General features: G+C 48.1%; 1 protein-coding gene across 2 annotated transcripts in view; it reads left to right on the top strand.

The window, feature by feature from the left end:
• The window catches only part of LOC142587396 (uncharacterized), a 43665-nt gene that overhangs the window by 13988 nt on the left and 12314 nt on the right, over positions 1-17363 (top strand). Inside the window, exon 1 of one of the 2 annotated variants that reach the window (XM_075698374.1) lies at positions 2166-2388. The exons of the other annotated variant lie outside the window; for it this stretch is intronic. Coding sequence (XP_075554489.1) covers positions 2343-2388 — 46 coding nt within the window. The 5' untranslated portion in view covers positions 2166-2342. Of the gene's footprint in view, positions 1-2165; positions 2389-17363 lie in introns of those variants that run through there. 2 annotated transcript variants of the gene reach the window in all.

Genomic DNA, 17363 nt, shown 5'->3' on the forward strand with positions numbered 1-17363 from the left:
TACGGTACACAAGCCCTTCAGGAACTTTTTTTTTTTACATAAGTTCCGATCGTTTTTCGGCAAATTCACTTAGCATTTATGTAGAGCTCCATTCTACGCAGCAGCCATTCATTTTACAAAGCTTATTTGCATCCAGGCTCTAAGGCTGTTGAGTGGCTATTCGTCCAGTTTTTTAATGACAATTAGGGATCTTGTATTTAAAATTTATTACTTGTCCCTTATAGTTAGCTGTTTTTTTTTCGTCTAGTCATCACAGCCATGGCACCTAAATATACAAAAATAAATATTCCTACTGAAAATACGCACACGCGTCTACGTTTGACTATTGGATATTCGATAAGATATTCGATATTTGCTATTCGTATTCGAAAAATATGAAATTCGCCCACCTTTACTTTTTTTACTCGAGCGTTCGATACTCATGTTTTCGCACCTAATTTCTGAATGATCCGTTAAAGCTCAACACCGTTATCGTGTTTTAAAGCTACATATAGGTCAAATTGGGCGTTCTACAAATGTCAGAATTAGAGCATGAACATTGGATTCTTAGGAATTATTACGTGCACTTTCGCCTACACTATAAAGAATGCCGTTGATATTATTCAAGCGCGATGATCAGTTGACACGAGAGCCGGTCGAGGCTATACACATCAAAAAGAACGCAATAAAGTGTAGCCACTTGCATAGGTCGCAAAGCTTGGGACGAAAATTCTTCAATAACATAGGTTATCAGATTGACATGGTTGTTTTATTTATTTATTTATTTATTTTATGGAATGATCTTGTAATACAACCATTTGCGAGTGTCAACGTCATCGTATTCTCCTTTGATTTCGTCATCCGTTCAGCTGAGCAAACCAAGACGAGCCAATGTAACGTAATCCAACCGCTGCTCTTCATTGCTACGAAATCCAATGAAGTAACATTTGTGCGCTGCTGAGGGTGGGTGGCGGCCTAAAGTATTATTGTGTAACCGCGTGGCAGTGGCTCATTCGCGTTCCCAACATAGTCGACAAAAAATGAGATAAAAAATATGCCGTATTGAATATTCATCGCGCGGCAAGTCACAGACATAAGCCGAGAGGTTCTGCTCCCACGTATGTAGTTCCATTGCTCCTCGTTCCGTTGGACAGAATCCAAAAATCCAAACCACCCGATCGTGGCCGACATGCTACTGGCATGTTCTCTCCCCGCTCCTTTTTTCCGCAGTTTCCACGTGCTCTTCGCTGGATCGTCCCCGCACACCTGCACATGCTCTGCAACTTCGTCAGAATGCGAAAAAATAAAAGCGAGGGAGACGATCACAGACATACACAAACACGCGCGCACGCGCACACAAGGAAAGCAAGCAAGAACAGGAAGACACAATGCATCGAAAAGAAATTAGCCCACTGACACAGTGGCTTGGCAACCGCGTACACTAAAACCGAAAAAAAAAAAAAAGGGTGGGGGAAGGGAGAAGAACCCTCTTCTAGCATATTTTAACGCTTGGGGATTTCTTTCAGTGCCGGCCGAGCAGCGTGTACAAAAAGAAATGCCGGTCACGATTTTCAAAGCGCGCGGCGCGAAACGACCGAAAACATCGCAGCCTTTGAACAATATAAGAACGCGTCTCTGGGCAGAGCGCGCGGAATGAAAAGAACAGAAATACGGTCGGTGCGTGCAGTTTTGGTTCGCGACGGAGACCTTTAGCGCGATAAAGCGAGCCTACGGGGAAATAAAATAAAAAGCTAAGCCGGCCGTTCAGGTTCACTTGCCCTGACACAAAAGAACATGCAAAAAAAAAAAAGCAAATCGCTTCCGACTTATTCGACCCTATCGTGGAACACAAAAGACGATGCACAAGCTGGCAAATTCCCAAGCACGCAGATGAATAAGCAAAGTAAAGCGTCTAACGGTGCTGATCCCCGTTGTGCGTCCGATATCCTCAGGATCCAGGAAGCACTTCGTAGTCCCGGTGGGACCCTTCCGTTCTTTCTGGCGAGGCAATTTACCTGGTCAAACGGTAAGGAAAGAAAATAATAATAACAAAAAAGTTGCATACGCAGAAGGCAGCAGCAGCGGCGGCGCTACAGATCGCTTCGCGCTCTGTTGCTTTCCTCTGCCCGGCGCACACCGTTAGTTCGCGAGCGCAGCTCACCGGGGCGCTAGCGTTGGGTGCGCGGGAACCTGTCCCGGAGGTCTGCAGTCGAGGGTGCGCGGAGAGTAGGCTCTCGTCGTCTGCTGCTCCGGGTGTCGCCTGCAGAAGCGACGAGGCGCGTGCTCCGGTTGTGTTTTGTTCGGCGCCGGTCTCACTTTACGAGCCATTGTTCGCGTTGTCGTGCTGCACGTCGCGCCGTCGGATGTCGATTAATCCAGCCCTCAAGAAATTCCGAATATGGGTTGTGGGTAAGTAGGCCCGTACGTTATTCCATTGCGGCGCTGCGCTACGACTGTTTTGACGCGCTCGGAAATCACCATCAGCAGAGGCCATTGAAATATCGCCTTCCTGGCGGTGAATTCTGACGCGCCTATATCGGAGGAGACCTTCTGCAGCGCGCTTCAACAGCATTCGGGGCTGACTTCGGATCTCGCAAGGAAAAAAAAGAAGAAAAATCACTGATTATGTGCAGTTTTTCCCTTCTTTCTTTTCTTTTCCGTGCAGCGGGCGTTGCTCACATCGCTCTGTGTGCACCGACCGTACCGACGTCAGTATAGGCCATGTCAACGGAATGAATGCGTGATCGCTCAACAACGCGTAGCTGAGCGGTGACAGCAGCCGCCTGTTTAAAGAGCGCGTCTGCCGGTCTCGATGGTACACGCGGAGCGGTTCACCGGATTTCTTCTAAACGCCGGCGGGCCTCGCTGCGGTTCCGAGGCCGGCGTCCTGTGTTTGTCTCCCGAAAGACGAGACGACGTATACGCGCGCGCCAACAGACGGAAGCCCTAAATACAGGACGTGGCTTCATGACGTGTTCGAAGCATGTGTAGCGCGATTTCATACCGGAAAAGAGATGGGGAGAAGAGAGCGTCAACAGGCCGATAACATACGTTTAACGCTAAATGGCTGGTATTCAACCAATGCTATCGGGCGTATACATTCGTTGATGTAAGTTTAAACACATAAAGAACAATGTGCGCTCTGGATAGCCCCCCTCCCCCTCCCTAGGTTGATTTAATTTTGTAGCACATTGATCAACGCCGTGTGCAGACAAAAAAAATATTGGTTGTTCTTGTCCAAACATTTCGCGCGACGAGTTCTGAAGACTGCTTCGCCTGGCACCACGAGAGAATGCTGGAAATGACAATCGGCATCGGTGGCGAAGGCATTACATTAATCGAACCGGGACGGTGTGAGCGATAAACTGAGTGGCTTGTGGCGTATAGTTGACAGTGGCTGCCCGCATTAGTGCGTCTTAATAAAACGTCTTGCTAGTGTGAGGAAGAAGAATGACACTGAAAAGTCCTGTCGCCATCGCGTGTCGCGCGGCCAGTTCACCCATCAAGCTGACTGAGCGATCGTTGCTGCCGCAGTGTTCCTGCAGCTGACGCTTGACGAGTTCAATAAACCTCGTCACGCTGGAAATAACGACACCGAATCGATTTCTGTGAAATGCAACTACGTTAACGTTAAGTCTGGTACATCTTGTAGTGGATAATCCTCTGTATTTTGTAAGGATGCTGAAGGGGCGCAGCTTCATTTGAGCCAATGAAGCAGGAAAAAAAATATTATAAAAAAAGAATAGTTACAAAATCCAACCACGAATTACTTTGTACGAATGTCGGCGTCGTTCTTTATCTTTTTTTTTCTTGAAACATACTTTATAAGCATCAAGTTTTTTTCCGTCATCTTATTCGAGTCGCTTGCACCGCTCGATCCGCTGACATCATCACACGAACATTACTGAGTTCTACGCAGAGTTGCCTATTGCGTTTGGAACGAAGCCGCAGTAGCGCAAAGGTCGCGCTATGAGTAATGAAACGCCTGCATGCAACACGCACATGCACACAACGCGAAGCAGCGGATGTTATGCGATTATTATTTTGCGCAAGGCCATTATCCTCAACCGCCATGGTGGCTTAGTGACTGTGGCCTTGCGTTGCTCAGTACCAGGTCGCGGGTTCGATTCCTGACTACAGCGGCCGCATTCCGATAGGGGCGATCGGAAAAAAACGCTCGTGTACCCTGCATTGGGTGCAGGTTAAAGAATCCCAGGTGGCCGAAATTAATCCGGAGTCTCCCCCCGCCACGGCGCGATTTTGGCAGGTAAACCCCCAGAATGGGGTTTACGTGCCAAAACGCTCCATTAGACATGCGCCATCGAACTCGCCGTAAAAATACACGGTTCTTCCACTTGCTTTTTTTCAACAAAACGATCGTTTATGCATTGAAGCACAAAAGTAACTGGAACGCTCATGTATTTCGTTCCACACTTTGTGAAATGATATCTCGAAACTGGTGCCGTCCTGGAAATTCAAGTGGATACGTTTTGCAAGCTCACCGGCTACAATTCGTAAATTCCAATATGTGCTGTAATATAATTAAGAAGTTAATTAGTGAATTTTTGCTAAGGAGAATATGTGTTTCGATTTCTCTTGCTAGTTACGCCTCGTCGAGTAATCCCGCCCAAGGACTAGAATTATCGTATGTGCCACAGGCGATTTTTAAAAATTCCATAAAACTTAAAATTATCACCCTGTTTATATGTATATATACAGGTTATGAGGAAAAAAGGACCACGTGAGATATATCGTGTTGGAAACAAGTTATTGAGAGGTTTCTGAAGGTGCTCTACAACTTTGCGTATCGCACTTGGGGTCTGCAACCAATACTTAAAAAGCTGAATAATTAAACATAACTAATCTGTTAAGTGGAAAATTAAAAAAATAGCCTGAGTAACTCTAGGCCAGTGCCAACATTAGGCATTCGGTTCAACTTGCGTCCGAAGTACCTTTCATTTTTAAAACTTTGGCTCAAGTTATGTGGGACAACCTGTATATTTGCACCAAAAGCTTTCAACGATGGCCTTGCGATCTATCAACATCTTTCCGATAACTCTGGCATAGTGAGGTCCAGCTGGACTCGAAACTGGCAAGAACTTCATCATACTACTACGCGTGAGACGTTGGCTGCGCGCTCATTCAGCGGGTCACCAGCTGAGCGAGTACTTTACCATGCGTGTCCGCCCTTGTTGCGGTTTAATGAACGCACATGTACGGTTTTACTATTTCGCAGTCGCAGTAATATATATATATATATATATATATATATATATATATATATATATATATATATATATATATATATATATATATATATTCACAGCGCAGTGGCTATTGTACGTCACTTTTTGCGCATTGTAAAGGGTACGCCCATCGAAGAAGTGTTCCTTGCAACTTCAGATTTTTGGGTTGAAATGTGAAAGCGCTCGCTTTTAATAATGATTTCCATGCATGCAGTGCACGACCAGTTTCGCAGCGCGGTAGGAGCGCTATAACTACGTACAGTTTCCTATACGGCGCCCCTAATTTTTGGTCCTCCTGAGTGACGGATAAATTCTGCTCTTTCTCTTTCCCTTTTTTCTTCTTTTCCTTTTTCTTTTTGCGGGCCGTGCGGAGTTTAAATATTTACTTTTTCAGTATGCATGCTATAGGGTGTTGTCCCCAGGCATTTAAGCTGCGCTTGGTACCAGCTTTTCATCATATATATATATATATATATATATATATATATATATATATATATATATATAATATGACGAATCTTACAGCTTCAGTCCTTAAATAGCGTTCATTCAGGAGGCGATGGAACAGTGCATTTGTTAAACTGATGCTCAGTGAAGATCATATTATTTTCTCTCGAGGCCGTATGTAGTTGCTCTTTCGTCTGTCTCAAAGCACACATAAGGTAATGCGTATTATTGAAATTTTATTGCGCAAATTGGGGCTTTAACGCCTTTGGCTAAGGTATATTAATGTACATCGAGGCCCAAGCGCTTCTGGAATGCAATAGAACTGACAGGCAAGCTAGCTGATAGCGAATTACTGCAACACATGGTAGAGCTACGGAACGCAAAGCGCAGGAAAGTACAGTGTGTTCGCGTTTACGTTTCGTTACGCAACAAAAGTTGCAGACAGTTCTCTACTATTAGGGTTCGTTCAGACTATACTATCGTGATAGGCGCACTCTACAAGAAGGCAATGAAAACAGGTAAAACATTGGGAAATAACGCGTTGGAATTGAGTGAAAATATAACGGGGAAATTAACTGTTAGTTTTAATTCAAATGTAGGAATAGCAAAGAAAAGGGAAATCAAGGTGAACGAAGGGACCTCTTGCTATGGGTTGGACCCGAACTTACATCTTCATTGTCTGTTGGCGTCTTGTGGCTATAATTATAGCAAAACATTTAGCGCCTCACTTCCCACTATTATACTCGCCTTACGAAAACGTGACACGCAGCGAATGCCGATTATAGAGTTCTTACTGTATTACAGGATTGCCGACGCTCTTGTTTGGAGAATTTGCGTTACTACAACTCCTATGATCATAAGGCATTATACATGAACGGCACTCACTGCACCGTATTTGCCACGCTGAACTTTAAGCACTTCGCAAAAATGAACTTGTTTTTTTCTGCGGGAATGAATAATTCGCATCGCAGTGTATGATGCTTGCTCGCGAATTTACTTAAATTGTCACCGTTTAATCACGGAGTCGCTTACGAGGAGGCACACGTATCAACCCACTGGGTGAGCAATAAACGCGTCCGCGGGTGGCGTACTCTTTCAGAAAACGTTATTTTGAACATGACCATGTCTGCGGCAACGTTTGCGAGAAGAGCTGCCATGTCAGCCAACGTTGAAAGTGTAATATTGTCACATTCTAGGAAAACAGGCGACATTTAGTTGAGGCGTTGAGCCCGAGTCTCTAACATTCAACCAAGCATACGAAAAACTCAAGCGCGCGCACGTGGATCGGAGGGTCTTTGTCTGCTTTTTCAATGGCGTTCGGCAAACCAGGTGCCGGCGCTTGGAGCGTGCGTCTTCTTTCCAATTCTGCGGCGCCTATTGCAAGTTGTGGCAATATTTAGCCCCTTTACGAGTTCCAATTATTGCTGCTTTTCAGGGCTGTTAGCAGGCGCTTCCCCTGGGGCTTTCCAGTGCGGATGGTAGCGCCGGTAAACTCGCCGATTTACGGGCAAACGGAAACACCCGAACGTGCCTCCTCGACAGTTACCGGCGTTCGGCCTAAGAATCGCGAACGAGCCGGCGAAGATGATCCGATTTTGTTTCCGCTACCGGGGTGCCACAGTTCGCGCAGACCTGTCGAGCCACGTTCTACCGGTTCTGTTCTCTTTGTGGTGGCTGTGGTGGCCTTGAGAAGCAGCAGCCCGTCACCGTTAGCAGCTTCGCGCGTTGCTTGAGAGTGCCGGACCATGGCCAGATGGCGTGATAAAAATTTAATCGTCCGTTTTCGCTTCTTTCTTTCTGCGGTTTTTTTACGCTTCCGACCATACGTTCAACTAAAAAACGGCTTCTTTCAGTGATGTGCAATTCGTGGACACCCGGAAACGTGGAAATTATATTGATGTGACAGTGATTGATCGTCTCACGCAGCTTATAACGATGTAGACGATAGATAGACGTTGTGAGGTAAAAGTTAGCACCTGAAATGTGAGCCGTTGCCAGCGAACGCTGAGGGAAACAACGAGGCATATAGGAGTGCGCGCTCGTGACGCGAGATAACGCCCTGCACGAGAGCTCGCCGCCACTGTTTCTACGTCGTCGCCCAAAAGGACCCTCGCCAACTTCGATCTTATGCTGCCGCTTCCCATGGGACAGTGTCTATTGCTAGGGTGGTGTTTACTCTGACATTCCGGGGTAGACCTAAAATGGATACGCGATGTTAACCACGTCCTCCACAATATAGTACAAACCACTGCAATCCACGAACTTGTGCAACTGTGACCTTTGGCGTTAGGCAAAGCGCGTGCACCACGCAGAACAGACAGGCTAGCGTGAAAAGACAAAAAGGACATCATTGTTGCGAGAAGGTACAGTCGCGGTCAATATGAGCTGCAACACGGTGTTCGTGGTCGAAGATGCTCCAAGTCTGGACGGCGTCAACGATATACAAAAAGAAAAAAAAATTGAGAACGCAACACCGTTACTCGTTTGTGTGTGTGTATATATATATATATATAATATCTCGGCGCCGCCGTGCAGTCTTAGAGCCCCTTCAATCTCAGTCACCGTGCTGCAGCTCCTATTGAAGGCGACTGTACAGTCGACCAAAAAAGTTTACGGACCACGGGGTCTCAGAAAATGTCATATATATGAGCAGCCTTTAAACATAGCCAGTAAAAGCGTACATCACAATGTTGTTCACATATACCAGTAAAGGCTCTAAATGGGAATACCAGGCTACGTTTTGAGGCTGCGGAGAAATTCGGCTTTTCGTCAGGTCTCTTGGTCCGCAAACTTTTTTGGTCGACTGTACATTCCCTGAGCTACACAACTCGAAACTATTTGGAAACGAGGGTAACCTGCTATATTGGATAGGTGACTATGCATCAGGGGGCGGGGGTGAAGGAGTTTTGTACAGATCCCTTGACCTCGGTTTTTCCCCCCTCTCTTGACACTGAATATATCACCTTGAATAAGGGCGCCGGGTAAAGTCGAACGTCTCTATAACGAAGTGCTCAGTGTCTCCGAAATCATTCGTTATACAGGTCACTACATTGTAAAGGTCGTTCCCCCCACACCTCACAATATAACCGGCACAGATTTATTCCATGGTTATACAGGTCATGATTGTTTTGCGCTTAGTGTTACACTGACGGAAGAACTAATGGACGAACACATAAAGGAACAAGCCGTGTACGTACGTGGCGACGTACTTGAATCGTTCCATTCAAAAATCCTAAAAAGAGGTATCGACAAAGCTTGCATCAGTTAAGCAGTTGAAAAACCATGCCGCCATGCTGTGGGGCACAGCATTGACTTGCAAGTAAGTCGCTTAAAAAACAGTGGGTACCCCAAAAGCATGGTGGTGCAAATCTGTTACCCGAAATTAGGGTGAACAGGAAAATGCAAAAAATACAGGAAAAAGAAAAAAAATGTGGGCAGTTCGCACTAGTGGTGCAAGGCTGCATGGGCCACAGCGGAGCTATATATAGTTCCGGCTTTTGCTAAGTGTTGCTGTTTTGCTAAGTTTTGCGAGGTTATACATGGCTCGAGTAGGTTCATACTAAGTATTGCTATGTTTTGCTAAGTTTGCGATGGTTATGCATGGCTTGGCTAGGCTCATACGAAGCGTTGCTAGGTTTTGCTAAGTCTTACGAGGTTATGCATGGCTTAACAGTGCTCATACTAAGTGTCGCCAAGTCCTTGCAAGGTCATACACGGCCAGGCAGGTAAGCCACACAAGCCCCAGCAAGTCACACGCATACAAGCCACAGCACGTGCATCAAAATTGATTTTGTACAGTGCTTCAGTACCAGTCATCATCGTCGATTCAGTCCTCGTCCTCGACGTCCGACCGTCGTCGTGGTCGGTGGCGTCGGAGAAGGCTTCGCGAAGCACTTGCAAGGCAGAGCTCTTCTGTTGGAGGTTTCGCACCGGGCTCACCGTGGAGAGATTAGAGAGCTTTAGAATAGGGGCCCCAAACGTTATGGGGCCCCAAAGAAATAGCGTCGAAGCCACTGCGCATGCGCAAGACGCAAACTCCGTTTGGGTTTTGCGTTGGGAACGCTATTTCACCGATTTAGCGAGAGCCCAAATAGCGGCCCCAAAAGCTTTGCGTCGGCAAACATGGCGGCACCCATCGAAGCGACGGCTCTAACTTAGCACAAAACTAGGTTCGATTCGCGGTAACGCGTGAAGTTCGCAAGCTAGGAGAAGTGAGTGCGGTTATCGCTTTCTCTCAACTAGCGTGTGTTATGAAGATTGACTCATTAGACGCCGCGGAATTTGGATTCGATTGTGGATTTTATGGCTCGTAGGCCTAACAAGGCTAAGCTTGGCTGGTGAAGGCTAGTAAAGTTGGTTTGCTGAAAACTAAGCGCAACTAATTGTTTGCTGCTTACAGAGAATAACCTCTAAATTGTAATTAAACGCGAATACACGCAAGTAAAAATTATTATTCCTATCATAAAATGGTATATTTTATTTAATTATTTCTAATAGTTTTTCTTTGACGCCGTAGTGGCGCTGTCAGCGCAAGACGCTATCCGCAAACGTCAAACCCTATTCTAAAACTCTTCACTCCTACGTGCCCCAACGCTAACACCCGCAAAGCTCTTTGGGGCCCCAAACTATTGGGGCCCCTATTCTAAAACTCCCTATTCACGTCGAACCAGAGCCGGTCACAGACGCGGCAGCTGTGCCCGAATCTATGCCGAGGAATTCGCGCTGGGAGCGGCCGTTCGCGCCTCCCATAGATTTGCGGGCTTGGCGTCGGGAGTTCTCGGTGACGCGCAGGCCCGGAACCGATTCCTGGCGGCGCCGGGCATTCAGTCGGCAGCGTTCGTTGTCTCTCGTCCGAAACTCGGGATTCTCGGCTCTGCGACGGCCTCGGCGCGATGGCCGGATCGGCTCTCCATCGTCGATCGCAGTCCCGCTGAGCTGCGCGCCGAGCTTTCTTGTAGGTCACAGGCACATCTGCGCTCAAATTCTACACCCAGAAATTCGCGCTGGAATCGGCCGTTCGCACCCTCTATGTCGCGTCGGGCTTGACGCTGGAAGTTTTCGCGCATTTGCAGGCCGGGATCGCTTTCTCGGAGACGAGCGTTCAGGCGCCGACTCTCGCGTTCCCTGCACTCGGCGACGCCTCTTCTCAACCGCAGCTTTGGCGTGGTGTTACGGATCAGCTCGGCGGCGACGCATCGCTTCTCGCTTGGCAGTACGGCGCTCTTCCTGGTAAGCCGCTTCGGGTGTCCGGACTTTCTTCGGTCTTTCCATCGCAGCAGCACGTTCGCACGGAATAGAGGAGGCGAGATGTGTGTCGCCGCGCCGGCCCGAGCTTTAATTCGCCTGTGAAGTAACGACTCCGCCCTACGCGCGTTGGGTGCGCGCGGAGGTTACGCGGCTCGGTGCACTCGCAGGCGGTTGCTAGGCAACGCCAGGCGGCGCACTCGTTTCGTAGGGGCCGCGAGGTGCCGCGTCAACAACCCCTCGGCGCCGCATGACTAAACGCGATCAGCTATTGTTAGTGAAATCGCCAACGCCTTCACGGTTCGACTGAAGCAGGGGGATTTCCTGGAAGGAGATGCCTTGCGGTGCCCTTTCACCGGCCTTTGAAGGCGTCAGACAATGGGCAGTGGCGGAAGCCACTCTGCGAGGTCCGCTCTGGAATTTAGAGGCGCCGGCTGGGGTCGGCGTGACCACCTGGCTACGGGGACGCAGGACAATGGACGACACGACGGCCGCGTTGCGAAGGTCAGCTCCGAGTGCTGCGAAGGTCGTCTGCCCTCGGAGGGAAGGGGGGGAGTGAAAGTGCGTACGTGTATGTGTAAACCGTCCCGCAGAGAGGCGGCTCGTTTACGATGTCGTCGAACGTTTTGCCTCACCTAGGGATCTAGGGAACACGAAGTGTTTAAAAACGGCTGTTGTTGGCTGCTAGTGTGTGCTCGTCTTCGTGCTCGTCAGTGTGTTTGGAGGTTCTTGCTCGTATGTTGTATGCTTAATTGCAAAGACGGCGCCGAATAAAACAAGACACGAAGAAGGTATACACGAGACAAGCACGTCTCGAGACAAGCACTCTTAGTTTTGCGTGCTCCATTCGGGAGTCACGCTAGACTGTAAAATGTATCTCTTGTTTAAACTGTAAATCCTGTAAATAAATCCTGCTCGCCTAGTCCTGTCGCCCCAAGTTCCTCCGATCGTCCTACAAGCCGGACTCCAAATCTTACAATGGACTGTCGCATAGAATAAAAAAAAATACAGCCCAACGCCAGGACGTTCAAGTACTGTTCTCCGTTCCGCAACAACTAAAAGGCATGGGCAAGAGCGTGAACGCAGGAACCAAAGAAGAAAAAAAGCGCTGCGTTCCGTCAGACTAAGCACCTGAAAAAGTACGTACAACGCGCTAGTTGCGTGGTTGCCACATCCCACTACAGTTAGTTCTGTCAAATCGTTCTGTCAGACTAAGCACGTAGAACGGATACATAACGATTAGCTGACCAGGGAAATAATCGAAGCCTTTCGCATTCACAAGAGGGGAGAGGGTCGTATCAGTCGGCCATCTGTACATCTAAGCCATGGTGAGGTTGTCTTTTTGGAAGAACACTAAAGGAAGAAAAAATTGTGTAATAAAAAAAATGTTTGTTGGGGGTGCAACAAATACGATATGGATTGCACACCATGATCGATAGGTGCCATATCTTTGACGCCCGAGTATGCGGTGGCAAATTATTTAAAAAATGCCTTTAATATTGCATTGATTATCTTTGACGCCTGAAGGTGCGCAGGTATATAAATATGAAGTGTGTGTTCTGAAATAAATAGTTGCGAGTGCAGCGAGTGTCGTCTTGTGAGTCTTCACTGTGCGCTGCTTCACCAGCAAGATATGATAAATAATCACCAACTAGCCCAACTTTCCACATCAGTGGATGTAGAACGCGCTAGTTACGTCGTTTACCACCTCCCACTACACTCTCTTAAAACGGTTGCACACTTTGGGGTGCATATTTGTCCCACAACAATAATCGTCATCTGCCGTGCTTGCGTTTCCTTTCTTGAAAACGCTGCGCTCGCTACTTTCCTGTCGAGAATGCTCTGTCATACTGATAACGCGCATGCCGTTCGTGACTTGGAAGTACAGGGCTCGCAGCGTTAAAGAAAGGAAATACGGACAAGACAGATGACGATTATCGTTGTGTAGCAAGATACGACCCAAATGGTGTAATTTTGCTTAAGGGTGCAGATTGCGGGAAAGTGTACACGTGCCAGCTCCTGACAACACCTAGCAACTTGGCTGAGCACTGCAACCAGTGCTAATGCTCTCCGCAACTAGAAAGCACCAAAATCATTGGCAAAGCAAGAATGCAAACAGAGCTAGAAATATGGGAAGCACTTGCGATAGCAAAAGAAAAAGAGAAGCGCGTAAGCGCTCCATCCATCATGCTGATCGAAGCTGCAGCTGCGGTCGAGTTTGCCAGGGCCAGCGGATGCAAGTGAACGCTGCTGGTCCGGCCCAGCGCGTCATCACATGTCATCTTGTCATATCTTACAGTTGTACCCCTCCCGCGAGCATGGAGCCACACTTCGGGTTTACCTCCTGAGACGACCTTGGACGAAATTCAAAATAAATCAGAAAAAGATTGTACAGTACAAGACCACGTGTTTCATTATAGATATGATATCAGAGCATAAGTTTATTTACAAGATGAGTTACTGAAGCGTCTGGTATAATTAAAAATCCCTTATTACCGCACACCGAAGTACAGGATCGTAGACATTAGAGACCCGCCACGTGAGCACGTGTCAAGATTCCTGAAAACCCGGAAGTAGAAAGCGGAAGTAATGACCTCACTAATGACGTCGCCCACAAGAAGGTGGCATGATATTTAACCTGCTAATTAATGGAAAACAGTTACCTGGCATGGATTGAACATCTGCCTAGCAGAGCGGATGTGACGTCACTGCCTCCTCTTCGCTTCTCGTCTCCCGGCACTCACCTGCTTGCTCGCAACAGCTGCGCGCGCGCGCTCGTTACATGCTCTGATGTCAGCACCGGAGAGGGCGCGTAAGGTGCGCTTCGTGCGCCTCTCGCTAGGGGGCTCCGCTCCGCCAGATGGCGCGCGCTGCGCTTCCTCCTCGCCCGCACATTGTGCCAGTGGAAAGACGTTCTCTCGCATAACCTAAAGAACACCAACGCCAAGGTCCGAGTGCCACTAAGAGACACCTAAGTCAAAGATTAGGGTCGTCTACCATTTATTTATTTTTCAGCCACTCTACTAAGCACGCGAAATGTGCAGTACTATCACTTAATTTGACTGTGCAGGCAGCGCTCTCAAACAAATTCTGTACGAAAGTAGTCTATTTCTAGAAAGTTGTGGCCACGGGCCATATATCTCCAGCGTCAGCATGGACAGCGCGTGGCGATTGTGGTGGCTCTGATGTAGGCTCGGGAAGCCATATAACGCATGTTGGTGGCACGGGAGCACGTCACCTATGCTGGCCTCTGCTGTGCGATAAGTTATAAGCTATGCATCAGCGAGGTGGCATAAAACAAACTCAAAAAAACAAACACATGCGTTGATGTTTCGCAGTGCACTATGCGGTAAATCACACGGTCGTCTCGTGAAATGCTGCTTTCAACGCCGATGTGCAAGGGCAACTTGAAGTTCCTCGAAAGTTGGAGTATACATTGCTGCCTAAGATGTATCCGAAATTATTCGTTCTCTTCGGCATGCGATGAGTGTATGAAGTTTGAATGAAGTGGCGGCAGTTAGTGCCTGAACACGAATTGCAGGTAGTGCGTGACTGACTGTCGGACAGCACTTGCGTCGCGACTCCGCATCCATTTAACTGTCCAGTAGTCGCCCATTCACATCGTGAAGTTCTCAATGTTAGCTGGACTTGAAAACGTCGGGAGACAGGGTCAATAACCAGGTTCACCGAGGCCAGCTGTTTTTTTCGGCACCTTCATGACCCCTCGTACGCTATAGGGACGGCCTTCCGTGTTTGCTCCCGTCGCTGTGCAGAGCACCTTGCGTGAGGGAAGCGCGAGCATGAACCGTGCCACCGGCTCCCGCGCTTTTGCCGGCGATCTACGGCGGCGAACAAAGAGTGCGCTGCTCGGCCCATCATCCGGTGCAACGTTGCGGAAATCGCGCGCGCCAAGAATCCGCGCTTAAGTGCGCAGCACACGCTGTGGCCTCCTGGGTGATGGCCGGGTCGCTGACGGCGGCCGCGAGTTTCGCCGCCGCGTTCAGCCGCCCTTGGCAGAGTCGGACACAATGGGTGTCTCGACTCGGCCGGCCACGGGTCATATTTGTTCCACTTAGCCGAGCGGCCGATCGGTTCTGGTCGATTAATCGCGGCGTCTGCGTGGGAGAGGGCTGCGCGGGCGTCGCACGCTGCCCTCTTCGCGGACGTCTCCCGAACTTGTGAACGCGCGACGGCGAACAATGCGCGAGCGCAACGCTCAGGTGACCGCCTATTTTGTTTGCCCCGAGCGTCGGCACGGCTAAACGCACGCGATTGTGGGCGAGGACGCGGCGGCTGCTGACTGCTCTCCGTCGCAAACCTTCGTCGCGGAGCACACGCTTCCGAGCGATTATGTGCTACTTTGAACGACTGCCGCAGCGTGCGTGTAAGCGGTCCCCGTGACGCCAGGGTACCGTGAGGGCGTCCTTCCAGTTCAGCGCTCCGAGTGCAAGTAGTGCCAAAGTCCATCTGGTGATTGAACACCTCCTTGAGAGTTGTGTTTAATGTGGCCAACTTTTCTCTGCAGTCAGCATTTACGAAAGCTTTCGTAACGAAGCACAGAAGCCACGGAACGTTTTTCGAGAGGTGGTTGTTAACGGTGCCTTCCCCAGGCCCCGAAAATACTTTGAAGCGATTGTTATTGCAAACATTATGGCCGCCCAGCTGTGTGGCCCGATCCGTTTACCCGATCGCGACCCCCCCCCCCCCCTCCGCACCCACACCTCTCCCCATTGGATGGATGGATGGAAGGTAGGAGCGTCCCCTTTGAAACGGGGCGATGGCAGTTGCCACCATGCTCAGATTTTTATTTTGCCTTTTATTTTTATCTGTGTTGTGTGTTATCCAATTTCTCGATTTTCTTTAAATACGTCTTCCTACCCTTTTAACCTTATGTCACCTCTCTGCTTTTGAGCCACCAATCCTCCAATCGCCTTTTGCTAATTTCCACCGCGTATTTATTTACATGACTATCATCTCTGAACCCTAGGGCCTCAGGAAGGGTGACTGTGGCCGCATCGACATCGGGATTGATACCATCACATTCTAGTATGAGGTGTTCCATCGTTTCTACATATTTACCACACACAGTACATGTGTCTTCTTCTTCGTTAAATTTCTTTTTATAGCTCCGCGTACTAAGACATCCTGATCTAGCTTCAAAGAGTAGGGCAATGCCTCTTGAGTTATCATAAAATGCTTCCTTCCTGATCTGCTGTTTCCAGTATCGATATAGTTCTACACTATGCTTCTTTTCCATTGAATTTATCCAATTTTTACCTTCCGCATCTTTAACCTGTCGTTTAATGCTCTGTCCTTTTTCGTCCTCGTGTCTGGCATACTTACTGGTTAGCTTCCTAGTTCTTTTCCGCCATTGTGAGTCAACGCTCTTTCTGTATAGGTATTTAAACACCTTAGCTGCCCACCTGTTATCATCCAATTTCCTCAGACGTTTTTCGTATAGGATTTTACTCTGAGCTTCCCGTGTTTCGAATGATGCCCAGACCATATCTCCCTATACTGCTTCGTTTGTGGTTTTCCCGTGGGCACCTAGTGCTAACCTTCCCACAGCTCTCTGATTTACTTCTAGTCTCGACTGAACCTCTGCCCTTAAACACAGGACCGCATTCCCGAAAGTAAGCCCCGGCACCATTACTCCCTTCCAAATGCCTCTCAGTACCTCATACCTGTTGTAACCCCACAATGCCTTATGTTTCATTATCCCGGCATCTCTTCGCCCTTTTGCTATTAGAGACTGTTCGTGCTTTTCCGTGTACATCTGCCCTTTGTTTATCCATACCCCGAGATACTTGTATTCGGCCACTCGGGGTATTTCGTGGCCTTGTATTGTAAGCTCCTGATCAGTTGTATCGTTGAAAAACATCCCACCGGACTTAGCTGCACTAAAACTGAAACCTAAACTGTCTCCTTCGTCCCCACAGTAATTAACCAGAGTTTGCAAATCTTCCTGGCTATCTGCTAACAGTACAATATCGTCCGCATACATTAAACCCGGTAGTCGTTGCTCAACAACCTTTTCGCCTAATCTGTACGACAGATTATACCCTAGATTGCTTCGTTGTAACCTTCAATTGATCAAGTATTTTCGATGCCCCCGCGCGTGACGAAGTGAAAAGTCGGCGATGAGCGAAAGGCCTCCGAGGAGTGCAGGGGGAACGCAAGGCGAATCTTTTTTCTGGCGAGAAAAGCGTTTTTTCTTTCTTTCTTGCCTTCTTCTTCTTTATTTTTGCGTAGAGCAAATGAGAGGAGATGTGCGTCAGAACACGATTTACCTTATAAGCTAACAATTAGAGGCGACGCTACATTTTTGTTTGCTCTTTTTCCAAGTTAAATTTGTGTCGATATTGTACTTCTCATTTTGCAGCCATTTGTTTTTAAAATATGTAGTTTACGAAAAAGAAAATAAAGTATTCTGAAAACTCCAAATTC

The sequence above is a fragment of the Dermacentor variabilis genome, chromosome 1, assembly GCF_050947875.1.
Source record: "Dermacentor variabilis isolate Ectoservices chromosome 1, ASM5094787v1, whole genome shotgun sequence".
Taxonomy (NCBI): Eukaryota; Metazoa; Arthropoda; class Arachnida; order Ixodida; family Ixodidae; genus Dermacentor; species Dermacentor variabilis.